Raw genomic sequence first — 14,945 nt, 5'->3', positions numbered from 1 at the left:
GAGGTAAAAATCAAGGCTGTTTTTTTTTTAATTTTTACTATTACGCGCAAAGCAAGATATAAAACGTAAGATAATGTAAGTAAAATGTAAGACAACATTAATTATATACAGAGTGTCACTTAAAGACTGCCCACTAAGTACATAGCGTTATTCCTTACCAAAAAATAAGTCGAAAAGTCCTGAACAATTTTTTTTGAAACACTTAATAATGGAGTAATAATTCAGTATTGGAGTAATAATTCAGTAATAATTCAGTATTGGAGTAATAATTCACTTAATAATAGAGTAATAATTCAGTAAATCCTGGTAATGTGTACTCACACGCACACTGTGCGACTCACTGACGTGCGCTAGGATAAAATTCGGCGCTGTTTGGCCGTTACTTTACTGAATTATTACTCCATTATTAAGTGTTCTAGAAAAAAAATTGTTCAGGACTTATTTTTTGATAAAAAATAACGCTATGTACTTAGTAGGCGGTCTTTAAGTGACACCCTGTATAGACGTAGGGCATTCTTGGAGCGGCGCGAGGGCTTTTAATCTTTAATTATCCGTTCCCGAGAGGTGGACGCGGCGATAAGACTCAGTCGATAGGCCGATTTTTTAAATTCCCGCGATAAATACGATCGTTAACGATCCATCGATTCGTTTCTCCTCTCCCCCCTTCTCCCTGAGCCTCGTTCACTCCCGAGGGATTGTTAACACGACCATCTCGATGAGTCCTTCTCGGCGTTCGCCGACTAAGTCGGCGATCGTCTTAACAGGGGATTATTCGGACTCGATCTTGCGTGAGATATGCGTCATTAATGGGCGCCCCTCTATGCCTGACAAGCCCGACAAAGATGGAGACAATGACGCATGTATTGGATTCAAGAGTGGTCTTATCGCTAACGAGACGATCGTGATAAGGAAGGTGATAGTACGCTTTTATTATGGTTCTTCTTTCTTTGATATTGTATCAAAGTTCTTGTGCGCGCGCGAAAGTTCGTGCTATTTTTTAAAATACTTTATCATGAGATATTATTCATAATTTCTCAAATATGTATAGAACGTAAAATTATATTTAAAAAATGTAACAATATAAATAATTAATTTAATAAGATTCTTCTAAAATGTACACTTATTTTCCTATTTTTCTCCTTTTTCTCCTGTCTTCCTCTTTTTCTATTTTTTTTAATCTTAAAAAATATTTCCTAAATCTCTCGAAAGTCTTAACGTTGTTATGCACTTTATGATGTTAACGGGCGGATGTGTTTTTTAGGCACTTTATACCTCCGGCAAAACCACTTTGGAGAGGATTAACTTAATCCGACCGGTTTACCGGTCCAAACTGATAATGACTAAAGTTATCAAATAGTTATAGTACACATCGCTACGATATCTATGACCATATCCCCGAGGTACCGAAACACGATCACTTCTCCAAGTACGGCGCATTTATTGGTAACGAACTAAGTCAAACAAACCCAAGTTTCGCGAACCGATATTAATTATACGTATATATCCATGCTTCTGCATCCGGTGTGATAGTATTTACGGTACAGTCTGTCGAAATAAATTGGCTATATATTGTATCGAGAAATTTGTACATGTATATAATGTATATAATTTGTACATGTATCATGTATATAAAAATTTCTATATTATTTTCTTCCATTCAACAAAAATCACTTATATTACATACTTCGATAGAAATATAACTTTCCCTTTTAATTATTTAATTTAAATATTAATAATTTAAAAATAAATGTTATTTTAACAAGATTCTAAATTGCCCAAATAAATATTTTATCAACAGTCTTATCGATTCGGCGAGACGTTGTTCTAATAAAATTTCACTTATATATTCACTCTTAAGAGTTTCAATTTTCATTACCAACTCCGGACGGTAATGAGGCGAACGTTCAACGAAATGACTCCACGACGCTTATAGAAGTATTCGCGAAGAGTGCCGAATGAGTTCGAGCAAACTTGGAGCCGGCGTGGTAAGATGTTCCGCAAGATCGTAAAGTTCGACGAGCTCGGTTTGCTCGAAGCATAGTCAGCAGCCAATCTGTTAATTGCTTTAATCTGCGAAGTGTTTTAGTCGTTCGGAGGAATATGCTCGAAGGGGAACATTTCCCAAACTTCGACCGTCAGGCAAGCGACAAGTACAGACAGCAGACTCTCGTCTCGTAAATGCAATATAGATTCATCTTCAACTCGATAAGATAAATGCACGCGTCACAGCAGAGAAAAAGTTTGAGATGAGTTTGAAAAAAATCACTCGTAAACTTTATTATTTCACACACATATGTGTGTGTGTGATACCATACTGTAATAAAGTAAGGAAAGAGAAACGAGTGTACGGAAACAGGTATATAGTGGCGGCTGCGGCAGTCAATGGCAGCGTATAAGCGGTAGTTCATTCACGACTAGGCATCCTCTCCGAGGTCAACGATGCCGCGCCGAGCCGCGACCTGCCCCAAGAGTTGCCAAACCAGTCCGCGAGAGAGAAGATCCGAACAGGTTACCTAATTTACACACGAGTCAGAGAACCCGCCGTTCGCTGCACCGGGTGTACGACAAATAAGCTGAGATTGCTTGAAGATTAATCCTTCTGTTAATGAACGGGTATCCAGCTACCCAAAGCAACTTTGGGTATCTAAATGTTAAAAGTGTGTTGGAACTTTTCTTCGCTCGAAACAAAATACAAAAGGTCTTTGTATTCGGAAATCTCCTAAAATATAACGAGAAAGAATGTTCGATGCTCAGCAGCTGCTATAAAAGAATTGTAGCAATGTAATGTGTCAAAAACATACAATTGATACTTGAGTACCCATATACTGATGGAAAGGTGAAAAATTATACACTGACAGAAGGATTAAAATGGCTTCGGGTACTCGGTTACCCGTTCATTGACAGAAGAGTTAATAACGCTGGATTCCGTTTATATGTTGTTTCGTATTTTTAAATTATCGAAATAATTTTTTTTTTTTTAATCAACTTTTTAAGAAACCAAATTTGTCGAAAATTATATATACGCGCAGTTCCAACATTCGTTGTACGCGGCTTACAAAATATCTCTCTTCTTCTAAAAGTTGACGCACAGAGCTGAATGAAATTTCCTAATCGGGTCAACTTCGCACGAAGATACCTGGCGGCGATAAATAAGCGACTTTGCGGTGCAACAAACCCGCGCAGCTGTACGCCGAAATAGTTGGGTCGTAAATCGGTATTATCGGTGAATCTCCAGCACAGTGGGATGATATTTACAACGTAAAAATCTACCGCGAATAATTGGCCGACCCGTCGAAATTCAAGAGACCGACCCAGTTTCCAGGGGTTTCGTATAGGAACCTGGAGGTATTCATAGATCGAAATGTCGTGGTCGATCCCGGCGATCTTGCAAATGCATAAACGTGGTATGCCTCGTAGAAATATGTAACGATATATGTATTGAAACGGGAAAGAGAAGTTCGCCTCTGAACGTACATTCGAGGAAAGTAGCGCATATTTCTGTGCAATACTGCGAGATATAAACGTATTTTTTTGTACAACACTCTTGCGCTCTATGTTGCAATATAACGATATGTTACGACTTCTCTCTCTTTCTATTTTTGAAAAAATTTTTAGAATTTAGTAGAACTTTAGTAGCGTATATATACATATTATTTTGAAGTTATAATAAATTAAATATAATAACACAAAATAATATTCTATCAATTAATAATATTTATCAATATCATCTACGTAAGCTTAATAAACGAAGGAAAATGATGTTGACTATGTATGTGTGTATCTACCTTTGAAACCTTGTGTCCTAGAATCTAAATAAGTCTTCCGTCTGATTGATCGTTATTATTTTATTGTGCTTATTGTTGTGGATCGAGATAATCGCGGTAATCAAGGTAACAGGCAACGGCGATGATTCCACACACGAGACGAAAGTAATAGCCGGCCTGGCCACTTATTAACTAACAGTAACAAACACGGCACAATCGTTCGTATAACCGCCGCATCGACGGTAATAATAATCGCGACAAAAGCGGCAACGGCGATGATTACCGCGCGCGCGCAGGGCAATAATAATTTCTAATAAGAACATAATCGCGCGCGTGCAAGAGCAGTTACAAGCATCGGAATGATAATGGCGCGTAATTGCTCCGTGTCCCGTAGAAACCGACCCCGGCCATGTACGGGCCACCGTAATGAGTATGATTGTGAGAATCGTCGCGAGGTGCAAGAAGCAATTTGCACGAACCTGTCGGGCCGCTACTATCAGGACCGGAATTACGTTACGTGGGAGAGAATATTGGAAAGCGTCAGTCTAATAAAAATCCCTTTTGATAAGGTACTATGGCAGAAAAACTAACGAATCGAAATAATTGGTGATTATCCGGGTGATTATATACAATAATAATCACATATTTCAGGTATTATCGAGTGTATTTTTTAACAAGTTTAGAAAAAATAGTACACTGAGAAAAAGGTTTTGTTTTTATTAACAAAATCGTTCTGGTAGAATGTATTCTAGTTGAACAAAACAGAGAGAGAATTTTTTGTTATTATGACAGAATTTAATATTTTATAACTATACTCATCCGTTTGGTAGACTTTACTATAAAAATCTAATTGAATATTTTCCTGTTGGATCTACAAAACTTTTAGTTATATTCACGTTATCACACATATATATGATCGTAGCTTGTGTGCGGCATCCCCTCTTATACTATTACATGTTATCGAGACTAGTTATCTACCAGAATTTCTTGACCTAACCTAACCTTACCTAACTAAAAAAATTTATCAGAATTGTCTGGTAATTTCTATAAGAATTCTGTTTCATCCATTTTCGAACAGACTGTACCGGTTGAATCTACCAGAATTCCTCATAATGCAACAAGACCTTTTTTCCAGTGTAGTTCTTACATACAGGGTATCCTATACATATATAAGAACTACACTGGAAACAGGGTATACAGGGTATCCTATTTAAAAAAAATATGCTTAATGTATAAAAAAAACATCGCATTTTAGAAAATAATATTTCGAACAAAAGTTTTGGTTTTAAAAGAAGTTGACAATTTTGAATTTTAATTAAGGCTCCTGGTACCTTGTCGACCATGTCGGAATCGTGACGTCAGAGGCGAGAAAACACACGCTAAAATTTTTTAGATGCCATTTCTAAATAAAAACATATTTGCATAAAATAACACATAAGACGGACTGAGCCTCATAATATTACATTTTACAGCTGTTGATTGATTATAAAGGGAAAAGAATAGTTTCGGCGTTTTTTAGAAGTGTATTAAAGAGATCTTAAGTGTTATTTTATGCAAATATGTTTTTATTTAGAAATGGCATCTAAGAAATCTCAACGTGTTATTTCTCACCTCTGACGTCACGATTCCAATATGGCCGCGGTGAGCACCCAGGAGCCTTAAGGTCATTTTTCGAGGTCATTTAAAGGCCAACCTTATTTTTTTAAAAGGACACTTTAATTTTTTTATATAAATCGATTGCTCACAATATTTGGCACACAAAGTTTTGAGGATAGGAAGGCTAAAAAGTGAATAATTTACGAGATATTTCGAATGTTTTAATGTGACATAATTGTACAACATTATAAAATATCTCGTAAAATATTGATTTTTCGATGATCCTACTGCAACACTTTTATGCACAAAATAAATTGGTGTAAAGAAAACGCGAATGTCTCGATTGACCACAGCCAATCATAGCCAATGCTTATTAGCTTTTTGCTACATTAACCAATGGAAGGGCTCCGTGGTCAATATCAACGTGGTTAAACGTAATCCCCCCCCCCCGTAAGAAAACACGTGGTTGTTACAAAAAAATATGTAGCTGCTAGTTGTGTAAATTATATATTTTTTCTTTAGGGTGGTTCCATAAAAAAAAACTAGATTGGCCTTCAAATAACATTAGTTAAAATTCAAGATTATGAATTTCTTTCTGCTTAAAGCAAAACGCACTGTGTGCATCCTGCTTGAGAATTAAAATCAATGTTTACATGTTTCTGACCGACCCTGGGGACGATGGAGCAACGTGCAGTTGCATTTTACGAAGGCGCACGTAATGTAACGACCGAGCCTATCACGGAGATAATGCCGAATGTAATTCCGCGCGTTCCGGAGCGTACACGCGAAACGAGAATAATTCTCGGCCAGGTATATAACGGTGATGACGATAGTGAGATCTATCCCGAATCTATGCGTAACGTTCGTCGCAGTCGCTGCGATAATTACAGCCATCTCGGAGAAATTGGTTTTAAGGGCGTTAACGTAATTCCTAAATTGCTGCATTCGTAAAACGATAGCTCTCCGAATACGGCGTGCATCGAGCAATTACGAGCCGGCGTTACAAATCGTTGTACTAGTAAAAGGGAAAGAGAGAAAGAGAAGGAAAAAGGCTGGAAAATTATAAAATTAATTGGCATAATAAAGGATCGTTTATAATGATAATTACAATTATTATTGTTCTACGTTAGTTGTATTCATTATAAGTGATATGTGATATAATAATTGTCTGCTATTTATATTAATTATATATGATAAATGATAACGTATTGTCACATATCCTCATAACAAATTTTATTCTTTAAGCTTTGTTAGAGAAAGAAAAATGTATTCTTTATTTTATGACTTCAAACTTCTGACTTTATTTAATTTTATTTTAATTGGAATAATAATACTGCATTTTCGAAATTACATAGGGTGTATTTTTTAAATTGCATTTTTATTAATTCTACAGAAAAAATCGTCTCTATATTCACTCGGAAAATACATTCCTACTCTTGATTGCCGCATTATATGATACATTTTGTACATGAGGTTTGCTAGTGGGAACTATTGCGAGAGAGCATTTTAGAACACTGTAATTTACTCTGAATTTAATGGCCCGCTCTTTGGAATAAAGTGTAATATTTTCAGATAAAAGCCAGCAATTCTCTAAATTATTTGCCATTTCTAGCGTAATGCGCGTCTCTAAATATTGACAAATCACTAGTTATTGCACATGCACATGTGGTGGAGATAATAATCTGATAGCCAGAAGCAAATATTACGCATGATAGTTGCATTATAAACGCACTCGTATTAATTATGATTATCGCGTGTGCGGTTATTTCAAAATCAAAATGAACAAATCCTGTATTATTATTATTATTATTATTATTATTATTATATTATTACAAAATAGTATAAGAATGCAAATCAAATTATTTGACATATTAGCGTCATTCAGTGATCAAGAAAGCAAATACGAGTTGTAAAATGCAAATCAAACTAAAAAAAGCATACTCTCCTTCCTATAATTTTCAATTTTCCAAAATAAAGAAAGAAAAAAGTGTACAAATTGGAAACTTGCACATTGCTTCCTCACCATTCTATTTCGCTCATTAAGCTTTCTCTATGAGCAAGCTGGTTTGTTAATTTTGACTTCCTCACAGAGGAAGCTTAATGAGCGAAATAGAATGGTGAGGAAGCAATGTGCAAGTTTCCAATTTGCACACTTTTTTTTCACATAAAATAACATTTTTTGTCACGTATATGTATGTGTATGTGTATATGTATATGTATGTATGTATCTACTTTTGTATGTTTCTTTCGTATGTGTCTTTCGTAAAATGCAAAAATTTACATTTTTGGAAAAATTTAAAATTTTATAAAAAATAAACTCTTTCAACGATCCTCGTCAAATTCAATATGAAATATCCTTTAATGATACTCTATTCATGTAAAAAAATTTAGTCCGATATCTCAACATTTGTGAAAATTAAAAAATGCACATTTTTCTTAAAAATTCAAAATTTCATAAAAAATTAATCTTTTCACCGATTCTCGCCAAATTCAATACCAATCATCCTTTAATGATACTCTATTCATGTAAAAAAAATTACCTCAATATATCAATAAAAGTTTAACCACAGATATTTTTTGAAAAATTAAAATTGCATTAAAATTTAAAATACTGTATGAATTTTTATAAAAATGACAGTAAATAAAAGTGTTGTACTACTTTACTTGTATGCCAAATTGGAGTGCTGTAGCTTAAACAGTTCTTGAAACATTTAAATTTTCGGAAAAGTGGGTGGACATATACATACATATATGTATGTACATACACATACGGACATTTAAAAAGAAAATGTGATTTTTCGATATTATGTTACATTCTGAACACATTAAGAGAAATCTGAAAAAAAAATTTTACGAAAACAAAGCACACAAAAACTTTCTCTATGAGGAAGCAAAATCGATAAAACCTAACAGCAATATAACCCAATCAAATTTCCAAAAGAACTGGACAAATATGTATACACACGCATCTGCATACGCGCGTACAAACGGTATAACTAATCAGCGACCGTCGTAAGTATAATGGGAGGCTCCCTCGTAAATAATGAATAGCGTAAACCGTAGTGAAATGATTTATCGCGTCCAGCGCGAGCCGACAATGGCTTCCTTTTGGACGGCAGCTCCGACCGAACAGCCGTTTGTACCTCTCTCTATGTACGCGCGCGCTTTCTCTCCCTCTTTCACCCTTCCTCTGGCTACCTCAACCGCTGCCGTCGTGCCGGTGTCGCGCAATAAATCTGTCCAGATGGTGCGGTATATAGCCGTCGGCGGCGGCGGGATGCTGCGCGACGCAACACGACGCTCCGGGGCTGCGAAACTCGTCGTCGGCGTTGACCGATGGTCAAGATACCTCTTCCCTTCCCTTTCCCCCCCCCTCCTCCCTTCGTCGCCTGGACGAGAGTATGTTAAGGCGAATTTACACGATATTATTCGTCGCGAACAATCCGCCGTACTTTAGAAAATTGGGATAAAGATGGTAATTAAGCGCATTTGTATAGGTCTTATCTTAAGGGGGGACACGGTGTATATTCATAGTTCGATCTTATATTTAAGATCGTCAAGTCCGAGCTTGAGATGCTACGCAGCCATTTAATTGGTTGAATGGGATCTTAAGTCAACCTCTGACCAGACTTAAAATGATCTTAAATATAAGATCGGACTATGAATACCGGCCTTAGGGTTTTTTCTCATTCTTTAGTGAATTTGTGATTGATTACCTTATAAAGTGATATCATTTTCTTTTAGAAGATAATAGATAATTTTTTAGATGATATAAGATTTAGTACACTTGCCAAGATTTTAGATTGAGTACACCTGTACGAAATAGTACTTATAAGTATACTTTCTATCATAAAGAATCATTTTAGGTCAAGTAGGATAGGTTTTGTTAGGTTTGATTAGGTCAAGTTAGTTATTCGAACTCTAAGTTAACAAAAATCTATTTATGAATTCTATTTATGATACTTGATACACACACAACATAAAATTTCTCATAAGTACTCATAAAAGATTCGAATATACTTGATTAAGGTACTTGAAAGTACTGTTCTTTGTTTTTTGAGGTACTTTAGATAGTTCAAATCTATTTCGTCTAGATTCGAGTCTATTTGAAAGTACTATTTTTTTCCGAAGTAATCATACATTTTTCAAAACCATGCACAAATTCAAACCTACTTGTAAGTTACTTAATCCCATCGGTAGTAGTATTAAGTACTTCAAATATAAGCATAAATGGGCAAGACGTAAATGGCGTCGAGTTTAAGTAACGATGCAAGTAACGGCGAAGTTTGAAATCGCATGAAGGTGGCCTTTAGTGCGTTTATTATGCCGACTGGTTATAAAGTGCAATTTGTTTTACATGCATGCATTCGCCATATTTTGACTCAACGTGCGCGATTGTCACAGCGGTACATTAGTCACTATCAGCCGTAAGTTTCTCCATAGATCATCTCGCGTTCGTCCGTTATCTCCTAGTGTGATGTAACACGTGCGTGTGTATGTACACGTTGTAATAATAAACACCAACGCTATTGATTTAACGCGCACGATTCGCGCATTCTAATAAGGGCCGATGACGTAAAACGTTCGAGCGTTAATGAAAGGTTTACATCACGCGTTCTATTGCGATTGCAAAGAAGAAATTAAGTGTGTCTAGATCTACTATTGAGATTTCTGTAAAAGGGAAGGGGCTGTTCCGCAACGCGTAATGCAATTAGAAAGGAATTAATTCACCGTGTGAAAAATTATGTGTGGGAAAATCACGTTCATACCTGTACCCATAAATAAATGCCTGCTAATAGATCAGCGAGCAAAGAATTTATTTATTTTATTTATTTTCTTCGCGATATAAAGATGAAAATATATACTACTTACATGTTGGTCTCGTCCTATTGGGCCTTGTCAATGGAATCCACGGTCTTTGAGGCGGATGGTTTGCCGTAACTGTAAAAGACAAAATGAATGATATCATTAAACAACTTTCTTTCTACACAAAACTTTTTGATTAACGAACTATGTAAACGCTCAGCTTTATATAAGCTTTATATATTTTCATATTTATTATATTAAAACAAAGATTCGAAAATTTGGATTTTGCCAATAGAAAGCGCTAGAAATAATCAGCGCAACCTGATCTTCATTCCTAACATATGGATGTATATGATCTTGACATTTTTTAGAAAAAAGGTCTTGCAAATTAGTTAAATAATACTCGTGCAGTGTTGAAAGTTTGAAAATGGAAAAGTCTAAGGAACATTTTCACCATTTTATGCTTTTTTTATCAAAAGAGTAAAAAAACGAACAATCCAAACCTCTCCAAAAATTTGTACGGAGACGCTGTGACCAAACGAATGTGCCATGTCCACGATGTTTACAAAGTTCCTAGTCGAAGACTTGTTTTTAAAAGATGCCCCACGATCAGGAAGGCTCTCCAGGTTGATAATGACTAAATCATCACGTTAATAAAAAGTAATCAACGCAGCACAAAAGAAATTGTTGAGATACTCAAAATTTCATAACCTCAGTCATAAGACATTTGAAGAAGCTTGGTTAGCTTGGATATGTAAATACGGTGTATAGATCCCCCATAAATTAAAATCCGAACAAACTTTTGATTCAACCCGATTTTTTACTAATTTATCTGGAGAGAATATATTTACATCTTTTATTCTAATCTTTTATAAAATTCTCTCAAAAATGTGACCTTTGGACTTGTGTTCTTCTACTTTTCATATAAAGTAATATTATATTCAAGAATAGCCTAATTGCACGACGTTAGCCCGTAATCAGGCGACGTTGCTGAAACGAGACAGCCAAGATCGCGATGACCGCGGTTATTATAATTGCCAGAGCGACGAGGGAGCGAAGTGGGAGATCGCGCGTTCATTAAACTAGTTCATTACACCTGCGTCGTCTAATGGCGCTCTTACGGGAAGCCATGTGCGCGGTCCGATAATTAAATCGTTCAACCGAATGTCACTTGCACGGGGGCCCTCCGGGCTATTAACGGGGTATAGGGCCAAGAAGTATGAGAGCGCGTGAAACGCGAGGAAAGAAAACCGCACCCGCGTCGTCTGCACGTGACAGCGAGATTATACGAGATGGGTGTCCTCGTGGCCCCGTTTGGCCACTTATCTTCGAGACTAATGGAAGATAACCCCGGAAGAAAGGCCGAAATTCATCAAACGTTATTACGCTCTGGTGGAAAAACGTTGCTACAAAAATGACGCAAGACGTGTGGGACGTATATAATATTTAAATATCAAAGAAACGCCGCCAGGGTTTTTCGGAGCGGAACGAGTCGCCCTAGCATCGATAATCTTGTCTCGTCCCCCTTAGTCAGCGAGTTCAGTTTTTAACGACAAACTACACTTTCGCAGGTGAGACACACCGCAAATAAGGAAGGGGTACGTGATATTGCGGTCTCCAGGCTGACGGTCGTGCGGTTAAGGATCCTGTCTTAGCTTTTAGCGGTTGGCATAAGTGCCGAAGTTGTGCAAAAAACGCTCTACAAAGTTTCCGAGGTTAAAACTTCGTGTTACTTATCGGTAATTGATGTGCCTTCAAATCAAACGTACTTCTGCAATGACGAAACTTATTGCGCTCTCCTCTTCCCGTCATGATTAGGAATGGGATTAAGGGTTCAATATTTACTTGAATATCCGAATCGAATCTAATAATCAAGTTTTATTTTCTAGAATTCGAATAAGCAATAATATTTCAGATATTGTACTTGCGAAGTTATCGAATCTAGAATAGTTATGTTCAAATTGAATTTTGATAAATACTTTTATCGTAAGGAATCGAATCTTTTACAAGTAATACTCAAACTCTAAAATAAAAAATTTATTTATGATACTTGTTCTGTTGCGTGAATGTTATACATTCACACCTCTTCCTTATTCCGCCCAAATACATTCTTCTTCTTCCCATACATATATCAGGGCGTCTATTCACTCAAAGGCATCCTGATAATATATAGGATGTTTCTAAATAAGTGCAACAAATTTTAGGAGATGATTCTTTATCGTAAATTAAGAGGGGTTTTTCATATAAACATATACTCCTATATCCCTCTCTGAGGAATTACACTTCTTCAAAGGGGGAGGTAAAAGTTAAATTTTAATTTTTTTTCTTGAAAATTGATTTTACGAAAAAAATTAAAGAAATAAAATGTTTCTAAAGGAATCAAGCTTTCTAACGCATATTTTTAGATGATCATATTCCGGTCGGTTAAAAAGTTCTAATAAAAACTTGAATAGGGGTTGTTAGTTTCATTCCCTCATAACGATATGGGAAGATTAAAAAAATATTAATAAATATTCTTTTTTACTTAGTGGAAAATATCCATCAAATTTCATTTTTTAACTTGTCCAAAATTTGAGAAAAAAATTAAAAACTTAATTTTTACCTCCCCTTTTGGAGGAGTGTAATTTTTCAGGGAAGGGTATAGGGAGGAGGATATGTTTATATGAAAAACCCCCCTTAATTTTCGATAAAGAATCATTTTTTAAAGTTTTTCACGCTTATTTAGAAACATCCTGCATATACATATCTCCTAAGTACTCATGAAAGATTTGAACCTATCTCGTCCAGGTTCGAGTCTACTTGAAGACTATTTTTTTTCCAAGTAATCATAGGAAGTTTGAAACTATGCAAACAAATTGGAATCTTGTAAGATACTTAATTCCATCGCTAGTTGCTACAATTCTTCGCGTAGGAAATAGTAAAGGGCGTGTGTCGGGAAAGAGAGAAAAGGAACAGAGTTTAATAATAAGAGAAATAGGTCGATCTGTCGGATGTTTATGTTCGGCGTTCACGAAATGCTCTCTGAAATATCCTCCAAGTTTCAAGAATAATCTCGTTGTGTGTTTCAAGACTGCGGGGGAGTTATTTACGGTGCGGGGGAAGTTTCGCAATCTATTCGGTGGTCGCCCGCGAATCTTCTAGAGAGAGAGAGAGAGAGAGAGAGAGAGAGAGAGAGAGAGAGAGAGAGAGAGAGGCGAGAGGTCTCTCCTGCCGATATTTCACCCAAGATCCATTCGCAAATAACTCTTTCTCGGTTATTTCGATCCTTTTCTATTTCATTAAAATGGAATTATCTATCGATACAGCGTTCCCGTGTCGTATATGTCAATAATATTCAACGACAAACATGGTACACGCATTTTCCAAATAAAAACAAGTCATTAATATTTCAGAAAATAAGACAAATAGCCCAGGTAGCAAAAGGAGAACGCACAATCTGTACATGAATAATATTTGACAATTCTTCACGCATAGTAAATTAAATGAAGAAGCTACCTGTTTCTTCGCTACATTTGTGTTCTACTAAATTATTTCAATTCTTGCACGATAAATTCATCAACAATTTCCTGCCGAAAGCATTCTATATGTATCCTACTGTATATAACTTTTCGAAGTTTCTATATTCTTACTTCAGTTAGAAATATACTAATCCGATAGTGTATGTGTATTATTCCTAACATTTGGAGAGCATACTAAAAATTGGCTACAATTTCATTAATATGAAGTAACAGTATCGAAATAATGTAGCACTGTCATAGTGACTACTTGTTGATGGCATCTACCTGATTATATTTAATTTCATGCATACGCGCTTTACGGAAAAATAAGATTTTATTACAATATCATGCTACTGTTGTAGTTCAACGATGAAACATTTTAATTACTATATACTGATGGAATGTATCCAATTATTATAGATCTATACGCATTTAGGTAATGTGTGTTCATCTCTAGCATATAGGATTTTATCATATTATCATGCTACCGTTGTTAACTGATTTTGTCCTATACATATTCTATTATGTATTATCATTCTTTGTTTTAATATTTCTTTGTTTTTATCTGTGAGTGGAAAGAAAGCTAAGTTTCAGTATCTTCTCAGTAGCATCGTAGAAAGTATCGCAGAGGTTATCTATAAGATTTTATTAAATTAAAAATAATCACACACAAATATTATTTGAGCACCAAGAATCGCTATGACTGTCTATGGCCTTTTCTCGATTTAATTTGTTTATACATATCGCAGTCTTGTCGTAATTATTGTTTATTAAATAAGATACAGTTGTTTTCCTATTCATCTTATTAATTCCGAGAGACTACTTTTATCTGCACTTTTAATGCATTTTTTACAAATAAGTGACTATTTAGGTCAATTATATACAATTTATATTCAATTTATATATAATGAATATAATTTAATAATAATAAATATAAAATTTTACGGAGATTTATAAAGGACTGTTAATATAGTGTATAGACAGATAGAAATGTGAGGTACATTCAATGAATTGTAGTGCAATATAAGCTGGCATAAAATACAAATTATTTTCAATATACGGTAGTACGATAGAAGCTGGCATGAAATACAGATTACTTTCGATCTACTGTAGTGCGATAGAAGTGGAAGTGAAATACCAATTACTTATGATCTACTGTAGTTTGAAGGAAGCATGGATGAAATACTACCTACTTTTGGTCTACTGTAAAGCGATAGAAGCGGGAGCGATAAAGTACAGCCGATTTCGATCTACTGTAGCGTAGTATATGCTGTCACAAAAT

General features: G+C 35.5%; 1 protein-coding gene across 3 annotated transcripts in view; it reads right to left on the bottom strand.

The window, feature by feature from the left end:
* Twin (CCR4-NOT transcription complex subunit 6-like twin) overlaps positions 1 to 14,945 on the bottom strand; it is a 421,961-nt gene that overhangs the window by 44,020 nt on the left and 362,996 nt on the right. For 2 of the 3 annotated variants that reach the window (XM_083050971.1, XM_083050972.1), the window contains exon 2: positions 10,233 to 10,301. Coding sequence is in view for 1 of the 3 variants with exons in the window: in XM_083050970.1 (XP_082907096.1) it covers positions 10,233 to 10,329 (97 nt within the window). In the remaining 2 variants the exon portion in view is untranslated. Of the gene's footprint in view, positions 1 to 10,232; positions 10,372 to 14,945 lie in introns of those variants that run through there. The other variant, XM_083050970.1, reaches the window with a different exon arrangement.

The sequence above is a fragment of the Prenolepis imparis genome, unplaced genomic scaffold (genome assembly GCF_030444845.1).
Source record: "Prenolepis imparis isolate NDT839.2.m4 unplaced genomic scaffold, iyPreImpa1.0 SCAF_12, whole genome shotgun sequence".
Classification (NCBI taxonomy): domain Eukaryota; kingdom Metazoa; phylum Arthropoda; class Insecta; order Hymenoptera; family Formicidae; genus Prenolepis; species Prenolepis imparis.
The sequence above is the reverse complement of the archived record's forward strand: the minus strand, read 5'-3'. Positions and strand labels throughout refer to the sequence as shown.